The following is an 18273-nucleotide window of genomic DNA, read 5'->3' on the forward strand; positions in this document are numbered from 1 at the left end:
CACGCACACGCACACGCACACGCACCCGCACACACACACACACACACACACACACACACACACACACACACACACACACACACACACACACGCACCCACACACAGTCCTGAGAGGATAAGAGAGACAGATTGGGATCTTTACTGTAACACTTCCAGTGGTGCTATCAACCCTGGGCTGGCTGGCTGGGACCTGTCATTCACAGCAATGTGCTGACTGAGGGAGGGAGGCTTATGCCTGTGCTTATGTCTGTGTGTGTCTGTGCATCAGTGCATGCGTATATTTCTAGACCTTGAATGCTTTCATCCCAGAGGAACAAAGGATTGTGGGATAGATGCAGGGTGAACAGGACTAGATGAGTGTGGGATAGATGCAGGGTGAACAGGGCTAGGGGATTGTGGGATAGATGCAGGGTGAACAGGGCTAGGGATTGTGGGATAGATGCAGGGTGAACAGGGCTAGGGGATTGTGGGATAGTTGCAGGGTGAACAGGACTAGGGGATTGTGGGATAGATGCAGGGTGAACAGAACTAGGGGATTGTGGGATAGTTGCAGGGTGAACAGGACTAGATGATTGTGGGATAGTTGCAGGGTGAACAGGACTAGATGATTGTGGGATAGATGCAGGGTGAACAGGACTAGGGGATTGTGAGATAGATGCAGGGTGAACAGGACTAGATGATTGTGGGATAGTTGCAGGGTGAACAGGACTAGATGATTGTGGGATAGATGCAGGGTGAACAGGACTAGGGGATTGTGAGATAGATGCAGGGTGAACAGGACTAGATGATTGTGGGATAGTTGCAGGGTGAACAGGACTAGGGGATTGTGAGATAGATGCAGGGTGAACAGGACTAGATGATTGTGGGATAGTTGCAGGGTGAACAGGACTAGATGATTGTGGGATAGTTGCAGGGTGAACAGGACTAGATGATTGTGGGATAGATGCAGGGTGAACAGGACTAGATGATTGTGGGATAGATGCAGGGTGAACAGGACTAGATGATTGTGAGATAGTTGCAGGGTGAACAGGACTAGATGATTGTGGGATAGTTGCAGGGTGAACAGGACTAGATGATTGTGGGATAGATGCAGGGTGAACAGGACTAGATGATTGTGGGATAGATGCAGGGTGAACAGGACTAGATGATTGTGGGATAGATGCAGGGTGAACAGGACTAGATGATTGTGGGATAGTTGCAGGGTGAACAGGACTAGGGGATTGTGGGATAGTTGCAGGGTGAACAGGACTAGGGGATTGTGGGATAGTTAATGTAGGTCTCTTGTCTTGGTTAATCACGCTAGGCTGGTCTGTCTCTCCCCTGAAACCAGCAGGGCCCGTCAGGCAGAACCTATCTCACTATGGAACGGTAATGCATGAAAGAACACACACACATTCAAATGCATACATACACACACACACTCACAAACACACATCTGGAAGTCATTTTGATCTTCTATCCATGGTGTTTCATTTCAGAGCCCATATTACACATCCTTACATAGTGACCTTAACAATAGAGACATAATCATGTTTACCAAACCATCATCACCATCTCATTTTAAACAGGGTGGTTCAACTCCGAGGCTATTTCAAACAGGGTGTTTCAACTCCGAGGCTATTTCAAACTGGGTGTTTCAACTCCGAGGCTATTTCAAACAGGGTGTTTCAACTCCGAGGCTATTTCAAACTGGGTGTTTCAACTCCGAGGCTATTTCAAACTGGGTGTTTCAACTCCGAGGCTATTTCAAACAGGGTGTTTCAACTCCGAGGCTATTTCAAACAGGGTGTTTCAACTCCGAGGCTATTTCAAACAGGGTGTTTCAACTCCGAGGCTATTTCAAACAGGGTGGTTCAACTCCGAGGCTATTTCAAACAGGGTGTTTCAACTCCGAGGCTATTTCAAACAGGGTGTTTCAACTCCGAGGGTATTTCAAACAGGGGGTTTCAACTCCGAGGCTATTTCAAACAGGGTGTTTCAACTCCGAGGCTATTTCAAACAGGGGGTTTCAACTCCGAGGCTATTTCATAAAATGTATGTAAACTATTGAATTAACTAGCTTTGTTTTTGAAGTAACCGCTTGGGAGTCTTTGGGGAGCCGTTCTGCTGAGACAAAATAACTACGACTGGAATATTCTCGAGTGGTATGGTATCTGGAGAATTAGAGAGACAGAAGCAGTATGCAGGGGTTTTTGTGGTTGGGTAATGCTCTTGTGGGAGAAATGTAGCATTTTTTTTGTTATTTTTTGACGACCACAAATAGTCCCACAATTTGATGTTTTCCTTAAGCATCTGTCATTAAGCTATTTTTGGCTGGGTGTTTTCAGTGGGGCTGACTCTCTCTATCTCTCTCTCTCTGCCAGTGTGGACAGATAGTGACAGGGCTGCAGACTGCATTTAGTGGCCTTCACCCCTTAGTCACACACACACACACACACACACACACACACACACACACACACACACACACACACACACACACACACACACACACACACACACACACGTTTGTTTTACTACCCTTGTGAGGACTCACAGACAAACACACAGTCTTGTACAACTAACCTTGTGGGGACACACAATTCAGTCTCATTCAAAATCACATTTTCCCTAAACCTAACCCTTAATATAACCCTAGCTCCTAACCCTAACTCCTAACCCTAACCTAAACCTAATTCTTACCTTAATCCGAAACACCCTAGAAATAGCATTTGACCTTGTGGGGACCAACAAAATGTCCCCAGTTGGTAAAATGTATGTTCATTTACTATTCTTGTGGGGACTTCTGGTCTCCACAAGTATAGTTAAACATGTCCACACACACACACACACACACACACACACACACACACACACACACACACACACACACACACACACACACACACACACACACACACACACACACACACACACACACACAGACACACACACACACACGCACACACGCACGCACACACGCACTCCCCAGCTCCCAGAAGGCTACAGAAGCGTTTTGTAGTCATAACACACTGTCTGACTAATCACAAATTGACTGTTGAAAAAAACGCTGCAAGCCAAGCAGACTGGTGATGAATGTGATGACTGGTGTCATATGGTGGGATTACCCAGCCAGCCGCATACTGGGTGCACCCTCCAAGCATAGAAATAGATGGTCCAGCCATCACACAACATTGACTTGAAGGGGAATGTCCGTTCTAGTATTTCTTTTTCTAAGTCTTCTAGGACCCAGACTCAGAGACCCAGAAGAAAGGACACTATCCCCCCAGCCTGGTGCTCCAGAGTCCGGCAAGCAATTCAGGGGTACTAGGTGTTGTGGGCTGAGGTCACCCAGTGCTGTCCAGCTGGGCTTTGTAGGCTTGCTGTCGTCAACAGCTGTTGTGCTGTTCACTCTGTGTCCTGCTGTGGTCAGTCAGTGTGCTGCTTTGGGCCTTGGCGGGGCTGTGACAGATTGCTCTCTCACCCGGAGAAACAACACTGGAGCCTGAGCGTCCTGCTGTGGGTCCAGTGAACAGGGTTATAATAGGAGTATGACCAACACAGGCACACACATGGGGCGTGAATGGAAGGCAGCCACAGGCACACATATTGGGGATTTCATATAAACACACGATTCTCCATCAGCACTAGACTTCCTCTATTTTGTCGGGTTCAGGGGCGACCATCTAGCCATCTGACATAGCTTGGACAGAGAGAGGGTATTAAGCCTTCACACTGCAGGCCTTAATGCTCAAATCAGCTTTGTTTTTCAAATCCATTTTGGAATACTGTCTCTCCAAACAGCAAGTTACAACCCCAAATCAGATTTGTGTGTTCAGACAGCAGTCATTTGCTGACATGGCTATGCTAGTTGTCATAGTAACGACAGGTGTGTGCACAGTGCTGTAGGCTGATTGGGTGGTGCTCGTGCCTCCTCTCACTCAGACGTTACGTATCAAGCTAAGGTGACAACAATGCCTGCCATGGATGTTTCCCAGTTGCTTTGAATGAGCGAAGGGTGTTAAACTTTCTGCTGCAGTCAGCTGCAGTCACAGGGTTAAACTTTCTGCTGCAGTCAGCTGCAGTCACAGGGTTAAACTTTCTGCTGCAGTCAGCTGCATTCACAGGGTTAAACTTTCTGCTGCAGTCAGCTGCAGTCACAGGGTTAAACTTTCTGCTGCAGTCAGCTGCAGTTACAGGGTTAAACTTTCTGCTGCAGTCACAGGGTTAAACGGCAGCTTTCTTGGCTCAGGCTGGTCGTCATCTTTCATCGGTAGGCCTTCCCTCCATCCCTCCTACTCTCCATCCTTACGACCCTCCATTTCTCAGCAAGACCTGATCAAATAGCTTTCCACTGTCAATGCATCCTGCAGACTGCTAGAGACACAGCAAACTTCTTCATCTTCTTCTTTTTCATAAAGACTCAATTGCTTTTAAAAACCATACCAAAACTATATCTCCACTTTTTTATTAAAGGTTGAGGCACTTCCCCAGTCACTCTCTGCAGGTCCAACCAACAATGGGAGGTTGTCTACTCTATGGGTGACTGTGTTTGGTATGTTGTTCTAAGTCCATTTAGCTGCACGTGTCTATGGCTTTATCTGCCTGAAGAGTGGGTTTGGGCCCTACACTACAGGGATTAGCTGCCCAGGCCAAGTGTGTTCTAATCTTTCATGCTCTGGTTTAGTCTGTTACATTTAGTTTTGACTTGTATCTCTTTTTAATGCCCTGGAATCCCCATTAGGGAGCCCAGCGTCTAGCGTTTTCAAAAACACAAACAGACGCATAGACAGACTCACACAAACACGCACGCAGGCACACACAAACACACAAAAACAGGCTGGCTGTTTGCCTGTCTGTTGTGGGTTTCAGCTGAGCTCCCCCTCTCTGATCTAGCCCACAACACAGTCCAACTCAAATGAGCTTAGCACTGACCAGGAACCTGGAATGATTGTGAGTCTGAAACAAGAGGCTGGAACGCCGGACCACTGTGGCTTATAAACAACAGAACTTGGAAGCAGAACTTGCACCTAAGGAACTACTATGAATTATAAACAAAATAACTTGGATCCAAGAAATTGAAAAAGAGAGAGAAGGATATACCTTTTTCCAATATAATGACTTATTTTCATTATTCATTATTTTATTACTTGTATATTATATTGCATATATTGTTGCTTTGGCAATACTGACCCAATGTCTTTCATGCCAATAACGCAGCTTGAATTTGAATTTGAGAGAGAGAGAGGGAGAGAGGGAGCGAGAGAGCAAGAGAGAGAGAGAGAGAGAGAGAGAGAGAGAGAGAGAGAGAGAGAGAGAGAGAGAGAGAGGGAGCGAGAGGGAGAGAGGGATCGAGAGAGAAAGAGAGATAGGGAGCAAGAGATAGATATGGAGAGAGAGAGAGAAGGAGAGAGAGAGAGAGAGAGAGAGAGAGAGAGAGAGAGAGAGAGAGAGAGAAAGAATGGAGGCCACATCGCTGTAAGAGAGAGAAATGAGAAGGTGAACCTCCGTCCCAGTCTCAAATCTTTTGAAGACTGAAACAGGTTTCCCTCAAGAATTTCCCGGTATTTAGCCCCATCCATCATTCCTTCAATTCTGACCAGTTTCCCAGTCCCTGCCGATGAAAAACATCCCACAGCATGCCACCACCATGCTTCACTGTGGGGATGGAGTCTTCGGGGGGATGCGAGGTGTTGGGTTTGTGCCAGACATAGCATTATCCATGATGGCCAAAAAGCTAATTTTTAGTCTCATCTGACCAGAGAACCTTCTTCCATATGTTTGGGGAGTCTCCCATATTCCTTTTGACGAACACCAAACATGTTTGCTTATTTTTTTCTGGCCACTCTTCCATAAAGCCCAGCTCTGTGGAGTGTATGGCTTAAAGTGGCCTTATGGACAGATACTCCAATCTCCGCTGTGGAGCTTTGCAGCTCCTTCAGGGTTATCTTTGGTCTCTTTGTTGCCTCTCTGATTAATGCCCTCCTTGCCTGGTCCGTGAGTTTTGGTGGGCGGCCCTCACTTGGCAGGTTTGTTGTGGTGCCATATTCTTTCCATTTTTTAATAATGGATTTAACGGTGCTCCGTGGGATGATCAAAGTTTTGGACATTTTTTATAACCCAACCCTGATCTGTACTTCTCCACAACTTTGTCCCTGACCTGTTTGGAGAGCTCCTTCGTCTTCATAGTGCCGCTTGCTTGGTGGTACCCCTTGCTTAGTGGTGTTGCAGACTCTGGGGCCTTTCAGAAGAGGTGTATATATACTGAGATCATGTGACAGATCAAGTGACACTTAGATTGCACACATGTGGACTTTATTATGCGACTAATTATGTGACTAACTAATTATGTGACTTCTGAAGGTAATTGGTTGCACCAGATCTTATTTAGGGGCTTCATAGCAAAGGGGTGAATACATATGCATGCACCACTTTTCCGTTGTTTTTTTTTTCGATTTTTTTTTAACATGTAATTTTTTTCATTTCACTTCACCAATTTGGACTATTTTGTGTATGCCCATTATATGAAATCCAAATAAAAATCCATTTACATTACAGGTTGTAAAGCAACAAAATAGGAAAAATGCCAAGGTGGGTGAATACTTTTGCAAGGCACTGTATATGGATATATATATTTACCCCAAAAATATACGGGGGATTGGAAATGATGCAGACAATTACATTGATGGAAGCTACAATCTATCCGCAGTATTAAAGCTGATCCACCCCATAAAAAAACGTATTTCTTTAATAACGGAAAATAGAAACCTTTCTCGGTTGTCCTGTTCATAGCCAATGGAAGTAAAGTCCACATGGTGTGTGTGTGTGTGTGTTCATGCGCTCGCATGTGTATGAGTAAAGTAAAACTGTATATGTGGTAGATAATTCCACAGTCTTAGTAGGTCTCATCATCCTTCAAGACTAGACCAGTCAATCACAAAACTTTAGGTTTTGTCCCAAATAGCACCCTATTCCCTGCTTTTGACAAGTGCTCATAGGGCTCTGGTCAAAAGTAGTGCACTATATAGTGAATAGAATGCCATTTGGGATGCACACCCAGTGTTTTCACTCAAGGCCTAGCTCAACGCAGAACAGCTGTACAAATACCTTAGACAGGATTTCTAGCTCCCCATGAAAACACTGGTCTGTTTCTAATAAATATATACATATTGGGTAAATACATTAGATAAACTGAAATAAACACATGGAATGTGTTCCAGAAACAAAACACAGAAAGACTGTGTTCCAAATGGCAACGCATTCCCTTTATAGTGCACTAGAGCCCCATGGGTCCTGGTCAAAAGTAGTGCACTGTTATAGGCAATAGAGTGACATGTGCAAAGAGTAAACTGAAATGGTGGATAAAACAAAACCTAACACATGTATTTCTGAGGTTTAAAGAGGTACAGGCTCTTTCTCTCTACCCCCCTCCCATTCTCCCCCGACTGTTCTAAACACTCATATATTGTGCTTGTCTCCACCCCCCACCAGGTGTCTCCCATTTCCCCCCATTACCCCATTGTACTTATACCTGTGTTTTCTGTTGGTCTGTTGCCAGTTCATCTTGTCTTGTCAAGTTTAACCAGTGTGTTCTCCTGTTTTACAGTGTCTCTAGTTTCTGTTTTCTAGTCCTCCCGGTTCTGATCATTCTGCCTTCTCAGATCCTGAGCCTGCCTGCCGTTCTGTCCCTGTTTGACGCTTCCTTGGATTACCGACCTCTGCCGGCCCTGACCCTGAGCCTGCCTGCCGTTCTGTCCCTTATTGACGCTGTCTTGGATTACCGACCTCTGCCGGCTCTAGACCTGCTGTTTGCCTGCCCCCTGTTTTGTAATAAACATCTGAGATTCTAACTGTCTGCATCTGGGTCTTATCCTGAGTTGTGTTATCCTGCCTCTTTTCAAGAAATGATTTGCTACACAGCCTGCTAAGGTGCTCAGTATTGTCCATGGGATAGTTTGTTCCATATGACTAAATTCCCCATATATTTCCTTTGAGAGTAGTTTTTTTTCAAAGTTTACACAACAATTCTGCATTGACATATGTCAGAAAATATGCTGACCTGAACTACAATTTAAGACACCATATTGACAACCAAATAGTTTTTACCCCTTTTTCTCCCCAATTTCGTGATATATAATTGGTAGTTAGTCTTGTCCCATCGCTGCAACTCCCGTACGGACTCGGGAGAGGCGAGCCATAAGTCTCCCGAAACACAACCCTGCCAAGCCACACTGCTTCTTGACACACTGCTCGCTTAATTTGGAGTTGAAAACCAGCCAATGTGAATTCAACTCAAAATAAACCAACGTTTTAAGCCCCACAAACCAATATAATACTGTAGAGTTATGTAACCCACACAGCCACTGACTTTATCTTCTCCTCAAGACTTTGAGGTCGAGAGAAAAAAATATATCCATGGTTATATGTCCGAAAACATTCTGGCTTGAACTAAGGTAGCAAACCACCTGCCAAAATCAATAGATCAACAGTAACTGATGGTAAATGTTAGCATCAATGTCCAGGTCACCTCTAATAGTAACTTTCAACCAACATTATTTAGCTTTGGGTTGTGTTCTCAGAGGCACAGACACTGAATGTATTAATCCCTTTCTTTGTGTTCCTTGATGTTTATAAATGTTTTCCCCTCAAATCATCTCTAAAGGAAGAAAACAAACTAAAAGAAACTACCTTGACAAATGTCAGAAAAGACGCTGGACTGAAAGACGCTGGACTGTTGGACTGAAAGACGCTGGACTGCTGGACTGAAAGACGCTGGACTGAAAGACGCTGGACTGAAAGACGCTGGACTGTTGGACTAAAAGACGCTGGACTGAAAGACGCTGGACTGTTGGACTGAAAGACGCCGGACTGAAAGACGCTGGACTGAAATATGCTGGACTGTTGGACTGAAAGACGCTGGACTGAAAGACGCCGGACTGAAAGACGCTGGACTGTTATACTGAAAGACGCCGGACTGAAAGACGCCGGACTGAAAGACGCTGGACTGAAAGACGCTGGACTGAAAGACGCCGGACTGAAAGCCGCTGGACTGTTGGACTGAAAGACGCTGGACTGAAAGACGCTGGACTGAAAGACGCCGGACTGAAAGACGCTGGACTGAAATATGCTGGACTGAAAGACGCCGGACTGAAAGACGCCGGACTGAAAGACGCTGGACTGAAATATGCTGGACTGAAAGACGCCGGACTGAAAGCCGCTGGACTGTTGGACTGAAAGACGCCGGACTGAAAGATGCTGGACTGAAATATGCTGGACTGTTGGACTGAAAGACGCTGGACTGAAAGACACCGGACTGAAAGACGCTGGACTGTTGGACTGAAAGACGCCGGACTGAAAGACGCTGGACTGTTGGACTGAAAGACGCCGGACTGAAAGACGCTGGCCTGAAATATGCTGGACTGTTGGACTGAAAGACGCTGGACTGAAAGACACCGGACTGAAAGACGCTGGACTGTTGGACTGAAAGACGCCGGACTGAAAGACGCTGGACTGTTGGACTGAAAGACGCCGGACTGAAAGACGCCGGACTGAAAGACGCTGGACTGAAAGACGCTGGACTGAAAGACGCCGGACTGAAAGCCGCTGGACTGTTAGACTGAAAGACGCCGGACTGAAATACGCTGGACTGCTGGACTGAAATACGCTGGACTGCTGGACTGAAAGATGCTGGACTGAAAGATGCTGGAGTGAAAGACGCCAGACTGAAAGACGCTGGACTGAAAGACGCCAGACTGAAAGACGCTGGACTGAAAGACGCTGGACTGCTGGACTGAAAGACGCCGGACTGAAAGACGCTGGACTGTTGGACTGAAAGACGCCGGACTGAAATACGCTGGACTGCTGGACTGAAAGACGCTGGACTGTTGGACTGAAAGACGCCGGACTGAAATACGCTGGACTGCTGGACTGAAAGATGCTGGACTGAAAGATGCTGGAGTGCTGGACTGAAAGACGCTGGCCTGAAAGATGCTGGACTGAAATACGCTGGACTGCTTTACTGAAAGATGCTGGACTGCTGGCCTGAAAGATGCTGGCCTGAAAGACCCTGGACTGAAATATGCTAGACTGCTGGACAGAAAGACGCCGGACTCAAAGATGCTGGACTGATGGACTGAAAGATGCTAGACTGCTGGACTGAAAGACGCTGTACTGCTGGACTGAAAGACGCTGGACTGAAAGACGCTGGACTGCAGGACGCTGGACTGCTGGACTGAAGGACTGCTGGACTGAAAGATGCTGGACTGCTGGACTGAAAGACGCTGTACTGCTGGACTGAAAGACGCTGGACTGAAAGACGCTGGACTGCAGGACGCTGGACTGCTGGACTGAAGGACTGCTGGACTGAAAGATGCTGGACTGTGGGACTGAAAGATGCTGGACAGCTGGACAGAAAGATGCTGGACTGAAAGACGCTGGACTGCTGGACTGAAAGATGCTGGACTGAAAGATGCTGGACTGCTGGACTGAAAGACGCTGGACTGCTGGACTGAAAGACGCTGGACTGAAAGACGCTGGACTGCTGGACTGAAAGTTGCTGGACTGCTGGTCTGAAAGATGCTGGACTGAAAGACGCTGGACTGCTGGACTGAAAGATGCTGGACTGAAAGACGCTGGACTGCTGGACTGAAAGATGCTGGACTGCTGGACTGAAAGATGCTGGACTGAAAGACGCTGGACTGCTGGACTGAAAGACGCTGGACTGCTGGACTGAAAGACGCTGGACTGCTAGAATGAAAGACGCTGGACTGCTAGAATGAAAGACGCTGGACTGCTAGAATGAAAGACGCTGGACTGAAAGACGCTGGACTGCTAGAATGAAAGACGCTGGACTGCTGAGGGGCGCAGCGGTCTAAGGCACTGCATCTCAGTGCAAGAGGCGTTACTACAGTCCCTGGTTCAAATCCATGCTGTATCACATCCGGCCGTGATTGTAAGTCCCATAGGAGCTTCTTTAAGAAAACCAGTAGTGCACCTGCCTTAAGAACCCTGAGACAGGTCATCGAGCAATAGCTGGACAGCTACAGTCTGATCAGGTTGTCAGGCTGATCCTTTGGAGTGGTGGCGAGTTCACACATCCACCTCCCCACAAGTGAGTTGTCTGGCAAAGAAATACTTATGCATTACTGCCACAAGTTCTCCCTCTGAGAGAGCATTTAGCACTGGGGCAATGTGGTCACATGCCACAGGGAAACTTTGACGCCAGAAACTGTCAATAGGCTGTTGTTCTTGGCATGGAACTTGTGAAGAAGGAGGCAGTGAATTGTTAAACTGAGAAACACACAGACTGTCTGCTTAATGCTTGAAGAAGTTAGTTTGAAAAGGTTTACAACTTGAATTCAGACTGCTCTTCTTATATTTGGCAGGAATTTACATTTTTAATTACATCATGAGTACCTGGACTATTTTTACATTTAACTCCTATACCTTTGTTAATGTTTCATGTTTGCACAGGTTTACCGTGATGTGCAATGCCCCCTTTCTGTTTCTATAAGGTTAAAAGCAATATTTTGTAATGTATTAACTTTGAAGGGCTCATAAAATGCAAAAAAAAAAAGTATATATATATATATATACAGTATATCATGATATTATATCGTTATCGTCAGTGGAAAATATTGTGATATGAATTTTAGTTCCCATCGCACACCCTTAGTGTGTACTCACCACAGAGCGCAGTCCGAACCCTTTGACCAGCTCCAGCGAGTTCTGGTAGCAGGCTGTCAGGTCCTTGGTCTCTGTTTCACCCACATGTCCCCTGGCCACAGGGCCCACAGTGTGGATCACATCTGGGAGAAGAGGGCAGAAAGAAGAAGAATATTAGCTAGCACACTAGTATGGAGGACAGACAGAAGAAGAATATTAGCTAGCACACTAGTATTGAGGACAGACAGAAGAAGAATATTAGCTAGCACACTAGTATTGAGGACAGACAGAAGAAGAGTATTAGCTAGCACACTAGTATGGAGGACAGACAGAAGAAGAGTATTAGCTAGCACACTAGTATGGAGGACAGACAGAAGAAGAGTATTAGCTAGCACACTAGTATTGAGGACAGACAGAAGAATAATATTAGCTAGCACACTAGTATTGAGGACAGACAGAAGAAGAGTATTAGCTAGCACACTAGTATGGAGGACAGACAGAAGAAGAATATTAGCTAGTACACTAGTATGGAGGACAGACAGAAGAAGAATATTAGCTAGCACACTAGTATGGAGGACAGACAGAAGAAGATATGGAACAGAAGAGAGGACATAAGAAGAATACTTTAGTTAGTTGTTATTTTACAGAAAACAGAAAAGTAACTTTTTTATTTCAACCCAATCTAACAGAGACACATACACACACCACACATTCTCATCTGACATGGGACTTGAACCGGCAACCCTCTTGTCGCTGAGACGCCTCTATAACAGACAGAGCATCCTTCAGTTCACTTCAGCTCCACTATCATTTCATCAGTACAGCGAGTGCAGCGAGTGCAATTCACACTCAGCAGAACTAGCCCCACGAGTGCCCAGGATGTGGGAATTCTGCAGTGAAACATTTGAAGAGATAAGTACAACCATTGTTCCATTCTGTACAGAGCTGATTCCACCTGCTTGAATCTGAAGGCTCTTTAGAAAATCTGCTCTTTATGCTTCCTCTGTCATATTATTGTCAGGAAATACGACAAGATAGGAGTATGTGTCCTCACATTAGGACAATGGGTGAGTTTTGCCAAAAATGAATATAGTGGTTTCATCCCAGATGGCTCCCTATTCCCTATATAGGGCTCCCCCATAGGGCTCTGGTCAAAAGTAGTGCACAATATAGGGCATAGGGTTCGATTTGGGATGCATCCATTTATTCAGTTAATGCAATGGCAGTGCAGATAGACAATCAATTACAAGTTTCATACTATCTATTCAAATATTCATATCTCTGGCTTTGCTCTCCTCCGCTCCTGTGGCCTGTGCATAGCAATGTGGGTGGCTGTCAATCATCCTATGTCATGTGCTCCAGTCTGGGCTGTAGCTAGACTGCAGAAAAGGAATATGCATGGATGGACAAACGGGGAAACAAGTGCAAACACACACACCCACCTACTTTCAACGCACACACCCACCTACGCTCGACCCACACACCCACCTACTTTCAACGCACACACCCACCTACGCTCGACCAACACACCCACCTACTTCCAACGCACACACCCACCTACGCTCGACCCACACACCCACCTACTTCCAACGCACACACCCACCTACGCTCGACCAACACACCCACCTTTCAACGCACACACCCACCTACACTCGACCAACACACTCACCTACTTTCAACGCACACACCCACCTACGCTCGACCCACACACCCACCTACTTTCAACCCACACACCCACCTACGCTCGACCCACACACCCACCTACTTCCAACGCACACACCCACCTACGCTCGACCAACACACCCACCTACTTCCAACGCACACACCCACCTACGCTCGACCAACACACCCACCTACTTCCAACGCACACACCCACCTACGCTCGACCAACACACCCACCTACTTCCAACGCACACACCCACCTACGCTCGACCAACACACCCACCTACTTTCAACACACACACCCACCTACGCTCGACCCACACACCCACCTACTTTCAACCCACACACCCACCTACGCTCGACCCACACACCCACCTACTTCCAACGCACACACCCACCTACGCTCGACCAACACACCCACCTACTTCCAACGCACACACCCACCTACGCTCGACCAACACACCCACCTACTTCCAACGCACACACTCACCTACTTCCAACGCACACACCCACCTACGCTCGACCAACACACCCACCTACTTCCAACGCACACACCCACCTACGCTCGACCAACACACTCACCTACTTTCAACGCACACACCCACCTACGCTCGACCCACACACCCACCTACTTTCAACGCACACACCCACCTACACTCGACCCACACACTCACCTACTTTCAACGCACACACCCACCTACGCTCGACCCACACACCCACCTACTTTCAACACACACACACACACACACCTACTTTCAACACACACACCCACCTACTTTCAACGTACACACCCACCTACGCTCGACGCACACACCCACCTACGTTTGACGGACACACCCAACTACTTTCAATGCACACACCCACCTACGCTCGATGAACACACCCACCTACTTTCAACGTACACACCCACCTATGCTCGACGCACACACCCAACTACTTTCAATGCACACACCCACCTACTTTCAACGCAAACACCCACGTACGCTCGATGAACACACCCACCTACTTTCAACGTACACACCCACCTACGCTCGACGCACACACCCGACTACTTTCAATGCACACACCCACCTACTTTCAACGCACACACCCACCTACTTTCAAAGCACACACCCACGTACTTTCAACACCCACACACACACACACGCACACCTACGCTCGACGCACACACACACCTACGCTCGACGCACACACCCACCTATGTTCGACACACACACCCACCTACGCTCGAAACACACACACACCTACGCTCGACCTACGCTCGACGCACACACCCACCTACGCTCGACACACAAACACACACAACTACACTCGACGCACACACACACACCTACGCTCGACACACACACAACTACGCTCGACGCACGCAGCCACCTAAGCTCGACGCAAACACACAATAACGCTCGACGCACACACACAACGCTCAACGCACACACACACCCTCCTACACTCAACGCACACATCCACCTACGCTCGATGCACACACACACCCACCTACAGTGAGGGAAAAAAGTATTTGATCCCCTGCTGATTTTGTACGTTTGCCCACTGACAAAGAAATTATCAGTCTATAATTTTAATGGTAGGTTTATTTGAACAGTGAGAGACAGAATATCAACAAAAAAATCCAGAAAAACGCATGTCAAAAATGTTATGAATTGATTTGCATTTTAATGAGGGAAATAAGTATTTGACCCCTCTGCAAAACATGACTTAGTACTTGGTGGCAAAACCCTTGTTGGCAATCACAGAGGTCAGACGTTTCTTGTAGTTGGCCACCAGGTTTGCACACATCTCAGGAGGGATTTTGTCCCACTCCTCTTTGCAGATCTTCTTCAAGTCATTAAGGTTTCGAGGCTGACGTTTGGCAACTCGAACCTTCAGCTCCCTCCACAGATTTTCTATGGGATTAAGGTCTGGAGACTGGCTAGGCCACTCCAGGACCTTAATGTGCTTCTTCTTGAGCCACTCCTTTGTTGCCTTGGCCGTATGTTTTGGGTCATTGTCATGCTGGAATACCCATCCACGACCCATTTTCAATACGCTGGCTGAGGGAAGGAGGTTTTCACCCAAGATTTGACGGTACATGGCCCCGTCCATCGTCCCTTTGATGCGGTGAAGTTGTCCTGTCCCTTTAGCAGGAAAACACCCCCAAAGCATAATGTTTCCACCTCCATGTTTGACGGTGGGGATGGTTTCTTGGGGTCATAGGCAGCATTCCTCCTCCTCCAAACACGGCAAGTTGGGTTGATGCCAAAGAACTCCATTTTGGTCTCATCTGACCACAACACGTTCAACCAGTTGTCCTCTGAATCATTCAGATGTTCATTGGCAAACTTCAGACGGGCATGTATATGTGCTTTCTTGAGCAGGGGGACCTTGCGGGCGCTGCAGGATTTCAGTCCTTCACGGCATAGTGTGTTACCAATTGTTTTCTTGATGACTATGGTCCCAGCTGCCTTGAGATCATTGACAAGATCCTCCTGTGTAGTTCTGGGCTGATTCCTCACCGTTCTCATGATCATTGCAACTCCACGAGGTGAGATCTTGCATGGAGCCCCAGGCTGAGGGAGATTGACAGTTCTTTTGTGTTTCTTCCATTTGCGAATAATCACAGAAACTGTTGTCAGCTTCTCAACAAGCTGCTTGGCGATGGTCTTGTAGCCCATTCCAGCCTTGTGTAGGTCTACAATCTTGTCCCTGACATCCTTGGAGAGCTCTTTGGTCTTGGCCATGGTGGAGAGTTTGGAATCTGATTGATTGATTGCTTCTGTGGACAGGTATCTTTTATACAGGTAAGAAACTGAGATTAGGAGCACTCCCTTTAAGAGTGTGCTCCTAATCTCCGTTCCTTACCTGTATGAAAGACACCTGGGAGCCAGAAATCTTTTTGATTGAGAAGGGGTCAAATACTTATTTCCCTCATTAAAATGCAAATCAATTTATAACATTTTTGACATGCATTTTTCTGGATATTTTTGTTGTTATTCTGTCTCTCACTGTTCAAATAAACCTACCATTAAAATTATAGACTGATAATTTCTTTGTCAGTGGGCAAACGTACAAAATCAGCAGGGGATCAAATACTTTTTTCCCTCACTGTATGCTCGACGCACACACACAACAACGGTCTACCTGTACTGAACAAAGTCTGCACCACAGAGAAAGAGGGAGAGGGAGGGAGAGAAAGGTAGAGGGAGCAGATGGAGGGAGAGAATGACAGAGAGAGAGAACTGTTGGGGGAGATTGAGAGAGAAAGAAGGACAGAGACAGGGAGAGAAAAATAATGGGGGAGGGAGAGAGAGAAGATAAAAAGGGAGAATAAAGAGGGAGATGGGTTTCCCTAAAACTCTAAAATGGGTTTCACTCAGTCATTACATAATGATAGGGAAATAATTCTCACCACATTGCATTTCAATTTACCTGTGAAAACGTTTGTTCGACACCTGACTAAGAAAAAAGCTTTTTTCTTTCATCTAATTCTCACACAACAAATACTTTTTGTACTAGCTAATACAAATAATGTTTCTGAATAGGACACAGTCATTATATTTCAGCCTGCGCCCCAAACGGCACCCTATTCAGTATTAAATGCACTACTACCCTATGGGACTTGGTCAAAATTAGTGCACTCTATAAGGAATAAGGTGTCATTTGGGATGGAGACAATGTTTTTGAATAGAACACATCAGTCGTTGTAATTCATTGAATACCGTTACTAGGTTTAAGATACATAAATCTCACTTTATAGGCTATTAAAGATTGATAACCATGACTCGATCATTACAGATCACACATCAAATACTCATTTCTGTTCTCTGAAATATTAAACACCGTTAAATATATATACTGAGACTCATCCTGAGCCACTTGGTGTGTATGTTTGTGTGTGTGTGTGTGTGTGTGTGTGTGTGTGTGTGTGTGTGTGTGTGTGTGTGTGTGTGTGCCAGTCTGTTTCTGCTTATTTTCCAAATCCTTAAGGATTTGTCATAAGGAATAGCCATGTTGTCAAGAGAGCAGAAAAAGACTGGCACCCAGGCTCCCACTAACCTACCTGACCATTACCTTTCTAACTTCATGGGAAACTGACTCCACTAACCTACCTGACCATTACCTTTCTAACTTCATGGGAAACTGACTCCACTAACCTACCTGACCATTACCTTTCTAACTTCATGGGAAACTGACTCCACTAACCTACCTGACCATTACCTTTCTAACTTCATGGGAAACTGACTCCACTAACCTACCTGACCATTACCTTTCTAACTTCATGGGAAACTGACTCCACTAACCTACCTGACCATTACCTTTCTAACTTCATGGAAAACTGACTCCACTAACCTACCTGACCATTACCTTTCTAACTTCATGGGAAACTGACTCCACTAACCTACCTGACCATTACCTTTCTAACTTCATGGGAAACTGACTCCACTAACCTACCTGACCACTAACCTATCATCTAACTGTTCTTCCTAGAATTAGCCTTTAAAATTAAATTATTTTTTGCAATTCATTACATATAGAGTATCATAAGGCCTTTCTTTGAGGGCCCTAGTGATGTTACGCTTGATACCGGAACTCCGAGGCATGCGCAGGAAATTGCTAAGCAGCTAACTTTGAAGCAGTGCGCCAATGCGTGTATCCCTTTATCAGAAGAACGTCATCAATGACCTCTGAAGCATCGTTTGATCCCGTGCTGTTTCAAACCGTGTGTTGGAAAATGCGAGATCCCACTGATTTCGCTGTAGTTCCAGTGCGTGCTTCGATTCTAAGCCGTTTTCAAACAACGACCTCCACTGGACATCGTACTTACAAATATAGTTTGAGTTTTGTAGCAACAGTTTGACCTGACCGGTAGCGTACTATAGCAGGTAGGGTAGGGAACTATGGAACTATGGCAATCAGGAATGTGAGGGTACGAGGTCCAATCCTTTTGAAGGCACACTATTTAGAAAATTGTGA

General features: G+C 46.2%; 1 protein-coding gene across 2 annotated transcripts in view; it reads right to left on the reverse strand.

Annotated features, from left to right (window-relative positions):
- Window positions 1-18273, reverse strand: part of macrod2 (mono-ADP ribosylhydrolase 2) — a 1184313-nt gene that overhangs the window by 355474 nt on the left and 810566 nt on the right. For both annotated transcript variants that reach the window (XM_071393968.1, XM_071393967.1), the window contains exon 6: window positions 11665-11786. In XM_071393968.1, coding sequence (XP_071250069.1) covers window positions 11665-11786 — 122 coding nt within the window. The remainder of the gene's footprint in view (window positions 1-11664; window positions 11787-18273) is intronic.

Source organism: Salvelinus alpinus, chromosome 3, assembly GCF_045679555.1.
Source record: "Salvelinus alpinus chromosome 3, SLU_Salpinus.1, whole genome shotgun sequence".
In the NCBI taxonomy this organism is placed as follows: domain Eukaryota; kingdom Metazoa; phylum Chordata; class Actinopteri; order Salmoniformes; family Salmonidae; genus Salvelinus; species Salvelinus alpinus.